This window comes from Dioscorea cayenensis, chromosome 4, assembly GCF_009730915.1.
Source record: "Dioscorea cayenensis subsp. rotundata cultivar TDr96_F1 chromosome 4, TDr96_F1_v2_PseudoChromosome.rev07_lg8_w22 25.fasta, whole genome shotgun sequence".
Lineage (NCBI taxonomy): Eukaryota > Viridiplantae > Streptophyta > Magnoliopsida > Dioscoreales > Dioscoreaceae > Dioscorea > Dioscorea cayenensis.
In genome coordinates this window covers 4,682,129-4,697,305 of record NC_052474.1, presented here as the reverse complement: position 1 = coordinate 4,697,305, position 15,177 = coordinate 4,682,129, and the positions used below count along the sequence as shown (strand labels likewise).

General features: G+C 37.3%; 1 protein-coding gene and 1 non-coding gene across 2 annotated transcripts; both read right to left on the bottom strand.

Annotated features, from left to right (window-relative positions):
- Window positions 1–6,086: 6,086 nt before the first annotated feature.
- On the bottom strand, window positions 6,087–6,225 carry LOC120259752. The gene has a single exon (XR_005536304.1). It is a non-coding gene; the product is annotated as a small nucleolar RNA Z247 (small nucleolar RNA).
- A 2,204-nt stretch (window positions 6,226–8,429) lies between these two features.
- Window positions 8,430–12,230, bottom strand: LOC120259377 (receptor-like protein kinase). The gene is made up of 2 exons (XM_039266968.1): window positions 9,243–12,230; window positions 8,430–9,145 (listed from the first exon to the last, which is right to left on the bottom strand). The coding sequence occupies exons 1-2, from the start codon at window positions 12,208–12,210 to the stop codon at window positions 8,781–8,783; spliced, it is 3,333 nt and encodes a 1,110-aa protein (XP_039122902.1). The 5' UTR covers window positions 12,211–12,230; the 3' UTR covers window positions 8,430–8,780.
- Between the last annotated feature and the right edge of the window lie 2,947 nt (window positions 12,231–15,177).

The following is a 15,177-nucleotide window of genomic DNA, read 5'->3' as shown; positions in this document are numbered from 1 at the left end:
CGGCTTCACCTTAACCGATGTCGGCCACAACAAAGACCACTGCAAGGTCTTCATCAATGTTGAGCAACAAAGCCTTGACATTGCCCAAGTGTATTTTGGTAAATATTACCGGGTAGGGATTATATATATATATATATATTCATATAATATGTAACCCTAATTAATTTTCTAATAAGAGAAACGACAGCTGCTCCACTCTCAAGAATGTAGGCATACTCTGCCGAACATCATCAAATCTCATGCCTTTTGTGTGATTGTTTTTTATTTTCTCTTTAGATCATAATTCAATTTCTCAACAACTAGTATCAGAGAGATTCGTTGAAGTTGATGAACTCCGTTGTGATGTTTGATGTGGGAAAGTTTGATGGAACTGGGAACTTCGGCTTATGGCAACGGAGGATCAACGATCTGTTAGCGCAGCAAGGGATGTTGAAGGCTTTGTGGGAGACTAAATCTCACGGCATAGATGATGCCGATTTGGAGGAATTGCAGGTGAGAGCAGCAGAGTAATTCAGCTTTGTTTGGCAGATGATGTGTTATATCACGTCATGCATCTCTCATCTCCAATGGAGGTTTGGAAGAAATTGGAAGCCAGGTATATGTCAAAGTCTCTAACAAATAAACTCTATCTGAAGCAGAAGTTGTACGGGTTAAAAATGCAAGAGGGTGGAAATCTGGTGGCACATATCAACTACTTCAATCAAACCATCAATGATTTGTAGAGAATCGAGGTTCGAATTGAAGATGAGTATAAGGCGATGATACTATGTGCTCTTTATTGCCTTCATACGAGCACCTGGTGACGACACTCACATGAGGAAAGGATATAGTAAAGGTAGATGAGATTACTACTACACTATTGGCCCATAACTAGTGCAGACAGAATAATTCTGAGGGTTTTGTAACGGAAAGTCTTTATGTGAAAGGAAATCAGGATTGTGGATGAAAGCAAGGGAAGGAAAATTTCAGAAAAAGGAATGCTAGGTCAAACTCTAGAGGTAGAAAACTTGTACAATGCTACAAATGTCAGCAGTTTGGGCATATTCGTAAGGATTGTCCAATGAAGAAGAAATAGTTTGATGAGAAGATCGATGATTCATTAAAATCTCCAAACATAGTTCAGAACAATGATTCAGATTACTGAGATGGGATGGCGATCTTCTTTCTGTTTCGTCATGTCTGCCATTGGACTCATGGGTTCTGGATACAGGTTGTTCTTTCCATATGACTCACAACAAGGATTGGTTCAGTTCATACACATCAGGTAGTTTCCGTTTTGTCTACATAGGTAACAATAAGGCATGTGCTATTGCTGGAAAGAACATATCAGAATTCATATGAATGATGGTGTTGTTCATGCCTTGTATGATGTAAGACACATTCTAGAATTGAAGAAGAATATGATCTCACTCGGGACGAGTGCATGCGAATGGTTTTGGCTATAAAACCGAGGGAGGATTGCATTAGGGGTGAGCAAGGGTGCATCGATAATGATGAAGGGAGAGGAGTCTTTGGGGAACATCTACAGATTGATTGGGAATACGAGTTTGTAAAGCGGAGGCGGCGATTGCGAGAATCGAGATCATGACACAACCTTTCTGTGGCAAATGAGATTAGGTCATCTCAGTGAAATTGGGAAGGTTGCTCTTCACAAACGAGGGTTGCTTAAGAAAGTTAGTTGTTGCAAATTAGACTTCTGCAAGTATTGTTTAATGAGGAAAGCAGATCCGAGTGAAGTTCAAGGTTAGTAAACACAAAAGCGAGGGAATTCGGATTATGTACATTCTAATGTATGGGGCCGACCAAAGAGTCATCATTAGGAGGATCTCAATATTTTGTGACCTTTTATTGATAACTTCTCACGAAAGGTGCAGGGTAAATTTGAAGTTTTCTTAAAGTTCAAGGCCTGGAAAGTAGAAGTTGAAAATTAGACTGGCAAAATGGTTAAATATTTGAGAACAGATAATGGCATAGAGTACACATATTCACAGTTTCTGGAATTTTGTGAGGAGTAGGGCATTTAGAGGCACTTGACGAAAAGCGATGTTTCCAAAAAGGATGAGCAGGTATATTCTTTGAAAGGGCAAGATACTTGAGGTTGAATGCAAGACTTTGGAAGAGTTTACGGTCGGGAAGCGATCAGCGTGGCTTGTTACCTTATCAACAGATCACCGCGGGCCCCTTTTGATGGGAAGACCGCAGAGAAAGTGTGGGCAGGTAATGACATTGATTTGTTAGGATTAAAGATTTTTGGATGTCCGGCTTATGTGCATATTCCTGGTGATGAGAGGTCCAAGCTTGATCCAAAGTTTAAAAGATGTATCTTTTTGGGATACGTCAAAGCCCTTAGTTTCCAGCCTCAAACCCTGTCAGGTATACAGCACCATGTTTTCCTCTCCCAATCACATACTTCTCACTCATGTTTTCAATAGCTCGCAATATGAAAAAAACTAGGTGAAGCTTATTTTTTTTGTAATCATGATCTCTTGGATCTCATTTCATTAAATAACTTGATTCCAAGGAGTGGTACCACGTGCAGTAACAAACAAGGTGAAAATAGTGGCACTACTTGAAACAACCTTGAATGCTAGCCAATCACTCTAACAGAATACAGTGAAATGGTCAAATGGTCAAAGACTAAAAGAGAATGCATACTCATACTTCTAATAGTCTCCCTCAATCACAACTAAAGAGTATTCAGATTGAGATTGTTGCAAAATGAACGAAATACTGGTTTGGGCGGAGCTTTAGTAAACATGTCTGTGATTTGCTCTTGAACGAAGTGAAAATCAACTTCAATATGTTTCTTTCTAACATGGAAGATTAGATTAACAGTTAAATAGGTTGCTCCAAGATTGTCGCAACACAGCCTGGGAGCATTGTTCTGAAAAATACCAAGTTCGAGCAATAACGATTGTATCCATATCACCTCTGTTGTAGCATTTGCAATTGCTTTATACTCTGACTCCATGCTTGAACGAGATACTGTAGGTTGTTTTCTTGAACTCCATGATACAAGATTTGAGCCTAGAAAGATTGCAAACCCTCTTGTAGAGCGCTGATCATCTGGGCATCCAGCCCAGTCTGTGTCCGAGAAAGCATTGATCGTTGTTCAAGAAGACTTCGGAAGCCATATTCCTCTAGTATGAGTACTCTTGATGTAGCATAGAATTCTTTTCACTGCTGTCTAATGGAGATTAGTGCGATGTTGCAAAAATTGGCATACTTTGTTCACTACAAATGGAATATATAGGTCTGTGATTATAAGGTACTGCAATGCTCCTACTATGCTTCTGTATTGAAAAGTGTCAGTATCTGATAGTTGTACTCATTCAGTCTTGGTCAATTTTTCACCAATTGCCATAGGTGTAGATATTTCTTTGCATTGCTTCATGTTTGTTCTTCCCAAGAGATCTGCAATATATCTTCCTTGCGACAACAAAATACTATTTTTGGTGGACTTGACTTCAATGCCTAGAAAAAACTCCAATGGTCCAAGGTCTTTGACGGCAAAGTCTTTTGTCAATTGTTGGATTAGTTTGTCTGACGCACTAGCAGAGGAACTCACAATGATAATGTCATCGACATAAATAAGCATGAATATTGTGATTCCATTTTGGTTAAAAATGAACAAAGATGTGTCAGACTTGGATGTTGTGAACCTGAGTTCCTGGAGTTTGTAGGTTAGCCTAGAATGCCATGCTCTAGGTGCCTGTTTTAACCCATACAAGGCCTTTTCCAACCGGCAAACATAATTAGGAGGAAAATTAACATTCTTATACCCTGTAGGCTGCCTCATGTAGACTTCTTCTTGCAACACACCATGAAGAAATGCATTTTGTATATCAATCTGCCTCAATATCCATCCCTTGGAGGTTGCAATAGACAAAAAAATCCTAATAGTTGTAGGCTTAACTACTGGACTATAAGTTTCAAGATAATCAATTCCATACCTTTGCTTGAATCCTTTTGCAACAAGGCGTGCTTGTACCTATCAATAGTACCATCTGCTTTTCTTTTGAGTTTGAAGACCCATTTGCAATTGATAATATTCACGCCTCCCCTTGGTGGTACCAGTTGCCAAGTTTTATTTTTGAGCAATGCTTTAAACTCTGCATCCGTAGCACTTCTCCACTGAGGATGTTGCATAGCTTAAATGTGAGTAGTTGGTTTAGCTACTGTTGAGAATGCCCTCCTATTTGTCGGATATGGAATAGTGCCATCATTGATCTCCCTCGGCTTCCGGATGTTGTTTTGTAATTTCGTTCTCATTGGATGATGATCAACACAATGTTGTTGACTAGTGGGTCCATCTTGAGCATTTGTAGACTCAGAATTCAAAGTAACATTGTCGGTCACATGGTAAGTATTGTAATTACTTATCTGAATTTCATCCCTTGCTGGACTAGGAGGAATAGATGTTGTTGGATCTTTGTCGATACGAGGAAGTTAAGAGGTAACTAGAGGAGGAAGGACAGTGGAGTGTGAATGATTTGGAACAGAGTGTGAAACATTTTCAGATGACTTTTGCAAAGAAAATACTTGCTCATCAAACACCACGCCACAAGAAATGTAGACTCGTCCTGTAGACTGATCAAGATATTTGTACCCTTTGTGAGACCCACTATAACCTAAAAAAACACATTGTTCAGTTCGGAATGCAAGTTTTCTTGAGTTGTAAGGTCGCAGGTTTGGCCAACATGTGCATCCAAATACCCTAAGAAAGGAGTAATCTGGATCATAGGCAAAAAGACGTATTAAGGGTGTATTACCAGATATCACATGACTCAACATTCTATTAATCATAAAACAAGCGGTATGAAATTCCTCATCCCAAAAAATGAATGTGCATGTGTGACTGAGCAAGTAGGGCAAGACCAGTTTCAACAATGTGTCGGTGTTTTCTTTCGACTGACCCGTTTTGTTGATGGGTATGAGGGCAAGAGACTCTATGATTGATACCTTCAAGGTTAAAAAATTTTGTTTAGTTTTTTATATTCCCCACCCCAGTCAGTTTGAATAGTAAGGATTTTTCGGCCAAACATACGCTCAACATGTTTTTGAAAATTGAAAGAAAATTTGTTTACATCTGACTTGTGTCGGAGAAAATAAATCAATGTAAATTTACTAAAGTTGTCAATAAAGCTTACATAAAATTTATAACCTCCAACAGATGGAAGAGCAGGACCCTAAGCATCTGAATAAACAAGTTCTAAAGGATGAGAAGAAACATGAGATGATGAGCTAAAAGGAAGTTGATGTATTTTGGCTTGCTAACAAGCACTACAAATAGAATTAGACTTGTTTGAACCTATAGCAAGCTTACTATTCTCCAAGATTGCTTGGACAATTGAAGGTGATGGATGACCTAGTCTCTGGTGCCACTGCTCTTGAGTGAGTTAAGCTGAAAGAAGTGCTTAATTTGGTTGGCAGTGAGCAAAAGCATAAAGTCCGCTTTTATATTTGCCTTTGAGAATGACTGTTTTCGTGGCTTGATCCTTAACAAGGAAACAATCAGAATGAAACTCAACAAAAGCATTATTGTCAAGAACAAGCTTATGAACATATAGTAAGTGACGATTAATTTTTGGAACATGGAGAATATTTTTCAGAAATAAAGGTTTGGTATATCCAGCAAGAGAGGAATTTCCAGTATAAGTAATTGACAAGCCTGCCCATTTGTGACTTGGACTTGATTAGTACCACCATAGGGTCCTTGGTAGTCAATCTCTTCAGGTCATTAGTGATGTGGTCCATTGCTCTAGTATCTACATACCAATTTGGATCAACTGAATATGAATCAGTTACTGTTGCTGCCACGTGATTTTCCTCTGACTGGTACGTGTGATCAAACCTGTGGTAGCAGTGCAATGCTTCATGTCCTGGTTTGCCGCAAACTTGGCAAATTGGTCGTGGTCCATTACTTCCTTGTCTGGGATTACCATGACCATCGGGAAATCGTCCTCCTCTTCCACGGCCTCGGCCACGATTGTTTCTACCATCGCCACAGGCTTGGTTTGTTGGACTCCTACTAACATTGTTTGCTGTTGCTATCGAAAAACTGGTGCTGTTATGCTCAAGTCTCAGCTCAAAGCTCAACAAATGAGCATACAAATCTCCCATAGTTACTAAATCAGTGCGAGTGGTAACACTCGTGACTATAGGGTCATACTCGGAACCAAGTCCTGCCAATAGGTAGGATACAATCTCTTCCTCCTGAAGGGGGTTACCAATAACTGATAGAGTAACGGTAAGATTTTTAACCTTGTGAAAATAGTTACTAATTGAGAGATCCTTCTTTTGTAAAGTAGACAGTTGCATTCGAATCTGCATGATTATGGCTTTGGAGCTTGATGAAAACATTTTCACCAAAACGAGCCATACCTCTCTAGAAGTAGACAAGAAGAGGACATGGGAGAAGATCTCTTCAGTGAGTGAGAACAACAAGGCGCTGAGCACAAGTTGATCCAGTTGATACTAGATGCAATATTCTGGATTTGGGACTACTGCAGTTCCTTCTTCATTGCTCTGTGTGATTGCCACTGATGGACACACGATGGTCCCCTCGACATATCCGAGCAATTGTTGGCTTTGCATGTACGACAGAAACTGTGCCTTCCACAGCAGATAATTGTCCCTTGTAAGCTTCACGTTGATGAGGTGGTTGAAGGAAGGTCGGGTAAGAGACCAGTTGAAGGAGAAGAATTGAGATTTGTGAATGTGTAAGAAGAGGCTGTATTGGACAATGCAGGATTCACCATTGGATCTGGGCTCTTGATACCATGAAAAAAACTAAGTGAAGCTTATTTTGCCGTAATCATGATCTCTTGGATCTCAGTTCATTAAATAACTCAATTATAAGGAGTGGTACAACATGCAGTAACAAACAAGAAAAAAATAGTGGCACTACTTGAAACAACCCTGATTGCTAGCCACTCACTCTAACTGAAAACAATGAAATGGTCAAATGGTCAAAGACTAAAAGAGAATGCATACTCATACTTCTAACAATATCCTCATATGTAAGATCCTCAAACGCAAGTGTGTGCATGGAGATAGGCCTCTAATTGCTATGTGACATTTAACAGAGTTAAAAAAATCTTTTAATAGTCATTAAGCTTATCTTCATTCATTTTACACAAAGCAAAAATAATTTTGTTTAGTTTATAATTAAAATTAATTTAAATACCAGTTAATTATTAATTCGCAAACATCCCGAATTAATTCAAATCTCATAAAATATATTCTAATTGATTATTTATAATCTAGAATTCATATATTTTAAAAGTAGTTTATATTTACTATTATTTTTGTTGCTATGTTTTTGCCTATCTAAAAGTATTGTTTATTTGACTCTATTAATTTCTTTGGTGGCAGTGTGAATCGTGTGATTTGAATTTGTTTTAATATATATATATATATATATATTATATTCTTGTGGCAAAAGATAGCTCTAGGTTTTTTTATAAAGATGAATAAATCTTAATTTATTGAAAAAAAGTACAAAGACAAAAACATGAGACAAAAATCAAAAACAATAATAACAAATTAAATAGCTAAAAAGCAAACTATAGAAACAACACATAAAACAAAGAAAAAAACTACTACTCCATAATAGATAAAAGAAGAACAACATTGAGACACAAATAGAAGGCAGTAGAGCATGATCAAAAGTTGTGATTATGTTAGTTTTTGTTAAAAAAAATAAATAAACAACAAATTTATTGAAAAAAAAAATAACAAACAAACAAGTACAACAAATACAACAAAAAAATAAATGAAAAAAAAAATCACAAAAAGAGTTTGTCACTAGAGGTGATAAACTTTAAAAAAAAAAACAAAATTAATAGAGACACAAAGAAAAGAAAAAAGAGGGAAACACAGCTGAGTGGAAAAATATTCACCAATTTAGAAGACATAGATGGAAGAAATCCAAAGAAGAGATATAGACACATGAATAAATTTCAATAATTTTTTTCAATCCAAATTTATTAAAATAAAAGAGGTTATAGGAAACAGATATTAAAGAAATTCAAAGAGGAGACATGTATAAATTTGAAAATGAAATTGGTTGACAAGAATGAAGCAAGCTTAATACAATCATTTTGCTTTATCTAGACATTCCCCTTTGGACACAGGACGCTTGGCGAAAGATACAAGTACCAGTGGGAAGCCTGTTCAAATTATCCCAACCTCCTTTGCAAATATGATGGAACATATTTCAATAGTGCACTGCCAGTGCCAGTAGTTACTCTGCTTGTCTTTGTACCATGTATCTTCTTTAATTAAAATGTGATTAATTTTTAAAAAAATTAAATTGTGCTATTTACGAACTATAAATCTAAATTTAAAATCTCTTGTTAGCATGCAACACAAATTAAGGACGATGAAACAAATCAATAAAAAAAAAAAAAAATTAAGTCAAGTACTACAGTAATTCTTTTATTTTTATTGTTTGTTGAAAGAGTGCCACATGAACAATTTATTTTGAGTGCCACTCGCCACTTAACTCAAGTGGCTCTGGCGCTACAGTGACTAATTTACAAAGGAGACAATCTGAACAACTTTAATCCTTGCAAAGGATCACAATGACCAAAGCTGAACATTTGGCCCCTCTGTGAATCAGAACAAAAGGAGCAGAGGTGACCAATTGTGGTCAAAGTGCCAGTGATCCAAATAGTTGCACATGGTTTGAAGAATTTACATACTATATATCATCACAATAATAGACTAGTAGACTTCGAGCGGTTGTTACTATTGCATATCAAAGCACACGTCCATTAGAAAGAGGCCTTCTTCTTATCTTCCTTAATTTCTCTACCCTTCATCTTCATCAGCATTCCCACAACTTCTCTCATGGAGGGCCTTGCTTCAAATGCTACCTTGGTGCATGAAATAGCTAAATCCAATAGTTCGAGCGCTTTATTTTTCTCATCTTCCATCCAGTACTGCATCTCCACATCAAGCAAAGAGAGACGGCTAAACATATCTGCATTTTCTAGTTTTGATCTTATCCAGGTCACGATATCAACACCATCTCCAAAATTTGGATCCACTGCCAATTTCCGGCAAAGAAGTTCTAACAGAACAACTCCATAGCTGTAAACATCTGATTTTTCTGTCACTTTGGTCGAATATCCAATCTCTGTATGAATTAGAAAATATAACCAGAAAGCACCAACTGCCAAAAAATACACCAAATGAATGCAGATATTGATTTGAGTAGTAGCTGACACACATACCTGGAGCAATGTAACCAAGAGTTCCTACAACCACAGACACTGTTGAGCTTGATTCTGCATCACCTAATAGTTTTGCTGTTCCAAAGTCTCCAATCTTTGGTTCCAAGTCAGAATCCATCAGTATGTTGTTAGATTTAACATCTCTATGAACTATCCGCGGCACACAATCATGGTGAAGATAAGAAAGACCTTGCGCTATGCCTAAAGCAATTCGATGCCGGGTTTCCCAATCCAATGCAACTTGTGTTTTCCTGTCATGTAGAGTATCAAAAAGAGTGCCACCAGGCATGTACTCATAAATTATCATACCGAATCCATCTTTCACACAATAGCCTGCCACCTTCACTAGATTTCGGTGCTTCACTGAACTCAAAACCTTCATTTCAAGTATGAAACAGGACTGTGACAAATCGACCCTCTTCACAGCCCAGAGTTTTCCAGCCTCAAACTCTGTCCGGTAAACAGTACCATGTTTTCCTCTCCCAATCACATACTTCTCACTCAAGTTTTCAGTAGCTCGCAATATATCCTCATATGTAAGATCTTCAGGGAAGTCTGCCACCGAGTCAACACTACGAATGGACGATGGAAGATGAGAAGAACCATCCTGTGCTCTCCCAGCTGCAACATATGTGGCTATGCGCATTCCTACTAAACAGAAAATTATACCAAGAACAACAATAACAAGTATTATTGCCCAGTGAATTTCATGGCCATGTTCTTTTGCTTCCTTTTGGCAATAATAATTGCCAACTATACATAGTGCTGGATTACCTGAAAATGAATCTGGTGATGAATTTAAAAACTTAATCCAGCCCTCAGGTAGTCTACCAGAGAGTTGATTAGAAGAAACATTCACAAAGGTAAGAGCAACCATGTCACTCAATCTTGAAGGGATCTCACCAGACAAGAAATTGTTGGACAGGTCAAGCACTTCCAGGCCACGAAGTTGGCCAATACTAGGTGGAATGCTACCATTCAATCTATTACTACTGAGGTTGAGAGCAGTGGAAATGTACTGAAGACTACCTAAACTGGAAGGAATGGAGCCTTCAACCATATTGTCACCAAGCTGCAATTCTAAAAGATCTTGAGTTGGTGTAAAAGAATCAGGTATACCTCCAGAGAATTTGTTCCCAGAGAGCAATAGATTCCTCAGTTTGTCCAATACCACAACCTCCGCAGGAATTCTCCCTGAAAGAAGGTTATTACTAAGGACCAACTCCAGAAGCTCTGTGCAGTTGCCTAATTCAGAAGGTATGGATCCATTCAGTTTGTTTGCAGAAAGCGAGAGCTTTCCCAGTTTCTTGAGATTGCCAAGTTCAGGAGGGATGGACCCAGATAGAAGATTATTGGATATATTTAGCATTGAAAGGTTGGTCCAAGAACCAAGAATAGAAGGAATATGGCCGTCAAAAAAGTTATTACTGAGGTCCATGTATGAAATCCCAGGATTTGCAGGCATATTATCAGGTATGCTTCCATGGAGAAGATTGTTTTTCAAAGTAAACCTCCGAAGAGAAGAACACCCGGCAATGCTGGTAGGAAAACTACCATTGAATCGATTAATCCCGATAACCAAAACATTGAGTTTACCCCCTTCACAGAGATATGGAGGTATTGGCCCATGGAAATCATTTCCAGTCAAGTCCAACTTCACCAAACCATAGGACAAGTTCCGGCCAAGTTCCCCAGGCACCTCGCCGGAAAGCTTGTTGAAAGCCAATGACATATACCTCAAGTTCCTCAAGTAAACGACCTCTGCAGGAATCCGGAAACTCAAGCTGTTGCTGTAAAGCTGCAAGTCGATGAGACTGGTCATATTTCCAATCTGCGGTGGAATGATTCCCTCCAACTTGTTAGCAAAGAGGTAGAACTTCTCCAGCTTCTCCAGATTGGAAATCTCGGGCGGGATAGGACCTCCGATGAGATTATATTGAAGCTGAAGTTCAACCAAGGAACTGCAGTTCCCAATCTCAGGTGGTAAAGGCCCCACAAGCTGGTTAGTTGAAAGCTCCAGTTTTTTCAGAAGTGCAAGAGTACCTACAGAGCGAGGAATGGGGCCGGTGAGATTGTTCCCCCAGAGGAAAATCTCGGTCAGAGACTGAAGTTGGCCAATGCCTTCAGGTATAGTGCCATTAAACTGGTTTTTAGAAAGGATCAGCTTGGTCAAACTAGTGAGACCAAACAAACTCCTCGGCAACTCGCCGGTGAAGTCATTGAAATCCATGAAGAGGTACTGCAGATTCCGAAGACCCACAAATGCATCACTAGTGATTACTCCTGAGAGCTTGTTTGAAGAAACGAAAAAATCGGTGAGGTTGACGCAGTTGGAAAGAGTAGGAGGGAGAGGGCCAGAGAGTATGTTTTCGTTGAGATAGAGCTTGTAAACAGAGCATGAAGGTGGGAAGTCAGGTAAAGGGCCAGTGAGATTGTTAGTGTATAGATTTAGAACTTGGAGGTTGGGGAGGTGGAAGAGGAGTTGTTTGGGAATGCTGCCAGAGAGGAAGTTGCTGCGAAGGTTGAGCTTGGTGAGATGCGTGGCGAAGAGGACGTCTGGAGGGATGGGACCGGAGAGGGAGTTGAAGCCAAGGCGGAGGCTGGTGAGTGAAGGACAGTGGAAGAGGGAAGGGGGAATAGGGCCGGAGAAGTTGTTGTAGCTGAGAATGATCTCACGGAGGGTGGTGATACGGCAGAGATGGGGAGCGGAGGAGGAGAGTTGGCCGGAGAGGCCGAGGCTCGAGACGTCGATTGAGGTGATGCTTGTTGAGTTGGAAGAGCAGGAGACACCCGGCCATTGGCAGGGTGGCAGGGTGTTGTTCCAGAGAAGCAGGCGCTGTGAGGATTTTGGGAGGCTTTCAAGGAAGGAGATGAGAGGGTGAGGGAGTGAAAGGTCGGCGGCGGTGGTTGAGAAGACCAAAATGATGAAGGTGGTGGTGAAGAAGGTGAGCAACTGAGGCAACAACATGGTTGTTTCGAGTTTGCACTCTTGCACTGTTTTGGTATGCATTTTGGGCTGGTTATAACTATGGGTTTTTATTGAATGCAACTGCAGAAAGGACGAATATATCCTTCTCATTAAGCGTGCTGCGCAAGGTTGTCAGACCCGGACCGATCCAGCTGGTTCAACCAGAAAAACCAGGAACCGGCCATGTGACCGGCCCGAGTATACCCCATTGACCCGGGTATTAAAAACCCGATGTTAATCCGGTGACCCGGGCGGTTCAACCGGGTCACAATGTTTAATTTTTTTTTACAATATTTAATAATTTATTATTATTTTCTCATTAGAAATCACAAAATCGTGTATATTTATTAATACTAATTTATAATTTATAATCAATAAATAGAATTACAATATATATATATATATATATATATATCATAAACATACCAACAAAAATTAACATTTAAAAATAAAATATATTAATGTGTTATGTAAATACTTTCTAAAAATTTAATTTATTAAGAAAATAAAACAATAAATCAGTGTAATTTTATTATAAAAATATAAAATTAAAGTATTCTAATTAAATAAAAAATATAAAAAAATTTAAAACAAAATAAAAACTCAATTGAGATATAAGAATTAGTGAATTAATTTTTTATTTATTTTAACAAAATCAACCAATACACAAATAAATAAATAAATAAATAACACAGAGAGAAGTTCGATAATTATATATTAATATATTAAATTTGTAAATATTTAAAAAATGTAAAAATAAATGACATAATTAGAAAACTCTACCTAATATAAGGTCAATTATTAATTTAAATATAAAATTTGAGTAGGTTTATAATATAATTATGGGTTTAATATTATATTTGCTCATTAGTAATTATTATAATATTTTTTATATTTAATTATTGACCCCGGTTTAACTCCGGTTCGATCTGGTCGAACCCATTGACCCTTGACCCCTGGGCTTAGCCGGATCATTGTCCGGACCGGGTCTGACAACTTTGGCTGCGCGTTGAGGAATGTAGCGTGCAGTGCATGGCTATTTTGCTTTTGCTGCTGAGAGTGTTGTTATTCCCTGAGGTCATGATTTGCAGTTACAAACTTGAGAAAAATTCATGAACTCGAGGTCATGATTTGCAGTTACAAACGTGACAAAGACTCTTTATTAGGTTCCGAGTTTGTTGTTTTAAACATGGTATTTGCCAGTCCGGGCCTTACCAATGGTCCGTGATATTATTTATTTTTTTTTTTCCAACCTTTTATGTTGGTAGTTAATAATGCATGGTTGCTGTTTGTTGACCTTTTCCTTGTCTGGGCACTATGGCGAGTGTCACGGCCTCTCAAAGAGATAGTGATCGGACAGCATGCATGCCATTAAACATCTGGCCTCATCTCTTTTGTGATGCGGACACACACGCACGGTACTTCATAATTTTTTTTAAAGAATAAATTCGTTGCGAGAAATGGAAAAGAAAAAAGATCTCGGAATATGAATTTGTTGTAAATTCTATTAAAATTTAAAAAGGTTAATATTATATATATATATATATTTGTAAAGGGCGACAAGCCACTTACTATACATATATATTCTAAAAAATACTATCATTATAATAAAATACAATAATCACAAAATAAAAGTTTCTCTCCTATCTAATAAAGTTTACTTGAATTTAGAGAAGAGATGGGAATGATTCATAGCATGGGTAATGTCTGCAGTTGACATGAATAAGAAGAAAAAAAAAAAGGGGGAAAAACTTAAAACTCACATAAGTTATTGGGTTGCAGTGTGAATCCAATAAATATTTTAACTTTTAAGTTGAGCTTCATTTTAGTAATTATTTAATTATATAATACTATTTAAAAATCTCATTAATCATTTTATTTCCGTCTAGGACTTGCATGGCAGGGATTTATTAACTCGATTTGATTTGTCAAATATCTTTTAAGTATGTACATAAAGTTAAGATGCTAATTACCATGTGACATCGAACTGAGTTAATAAATTTCTTGGTAGTCATTAAGCTTATCTTCATTCATTTTGCACTGAGCAAAAATAATTTTGTTAAGATTATTGTTAAAGTTATTTTAAATACTAGTTAATTATTACTTCACAAACAACCGAATTAGTTCAAATCTCATAAATTCTATTCTAATTGAGTATTTATAATCTAAAATCCAAATACTTTAAAAGTAGTTTATATTTACTATTATTTTTGTTGCTATGTTTATATTTTTTTTATTAAACCACAACTTTATTGAAAAAAAAAAAAGGAGAAGGACAAACACACAAAAGTAAAATAAACAACATAATAGAAAACAACTTGAGTTCTCACACCAACAGTGAGGCACTTGATACAATAAAAGGAAAAGAAGAGGGAAAAAAAAAACTAAAAACGGAAGGGAAGCTGGACCAATAAAGACTACCAACTAGAATCATAGGCCTGTCTGAGCTGGCTGGAGGAGTAGACTACTCCTGAGCTATATTAGGGTCTGAATCGCTAGAAATGTTCGCAACTCTTGTGCTCATGAAATTGAGAGAGACCTTGATCCTCAGACATGCTTTGTTTATTTGACTCTATTAGTCTCTTTAATGGTAGTGTGATTTGCATTTGTTTTAATATATATATATATATATATATACACTCTTGGGGCAACAGATAGCTATAGTTTTTTTTATAAAGATGAATAAACCTTAATATATTGAAAAACAAGTACAAAGACAAGCACATGAGAAAAAAAAAATCAAAATAATAATAAATAAATAAATAAAGCTAGAAACGACACATAAAACAAAATAAAAAACTACTACTCCACAAGAGGTAGAAGAAGGCTTTTTCCCAAAAAAAAATATTACATATTTTTATTTTAATTATTAATATAATTAATTTTAAAAATAAAAATAGATTTAGGCAAAACAGTGAAAAACTTACCGTTTTGCCTTAAATCCACTAAAAACGGTAAAAGCTTTAT

What these genes read in the sequence shown, in the direction of transcription:
- LOC120259377 (XM_039266968.1), bottom strand. Translation starts at nt 12,210, where the DNA reads ATGTTGTTGCCTCAGTTGCTCACCTTCTTCACCACCACCTTCATCATT. An exon ending in TCTTGGTTACATTGCTCCAG is followed by an intron (nt 9,146 to 9,242) that starts GTATGTGTGTCA and finishes TAATTCATACAG; the next exon opens with AGATTGGATATTCGACCAAA.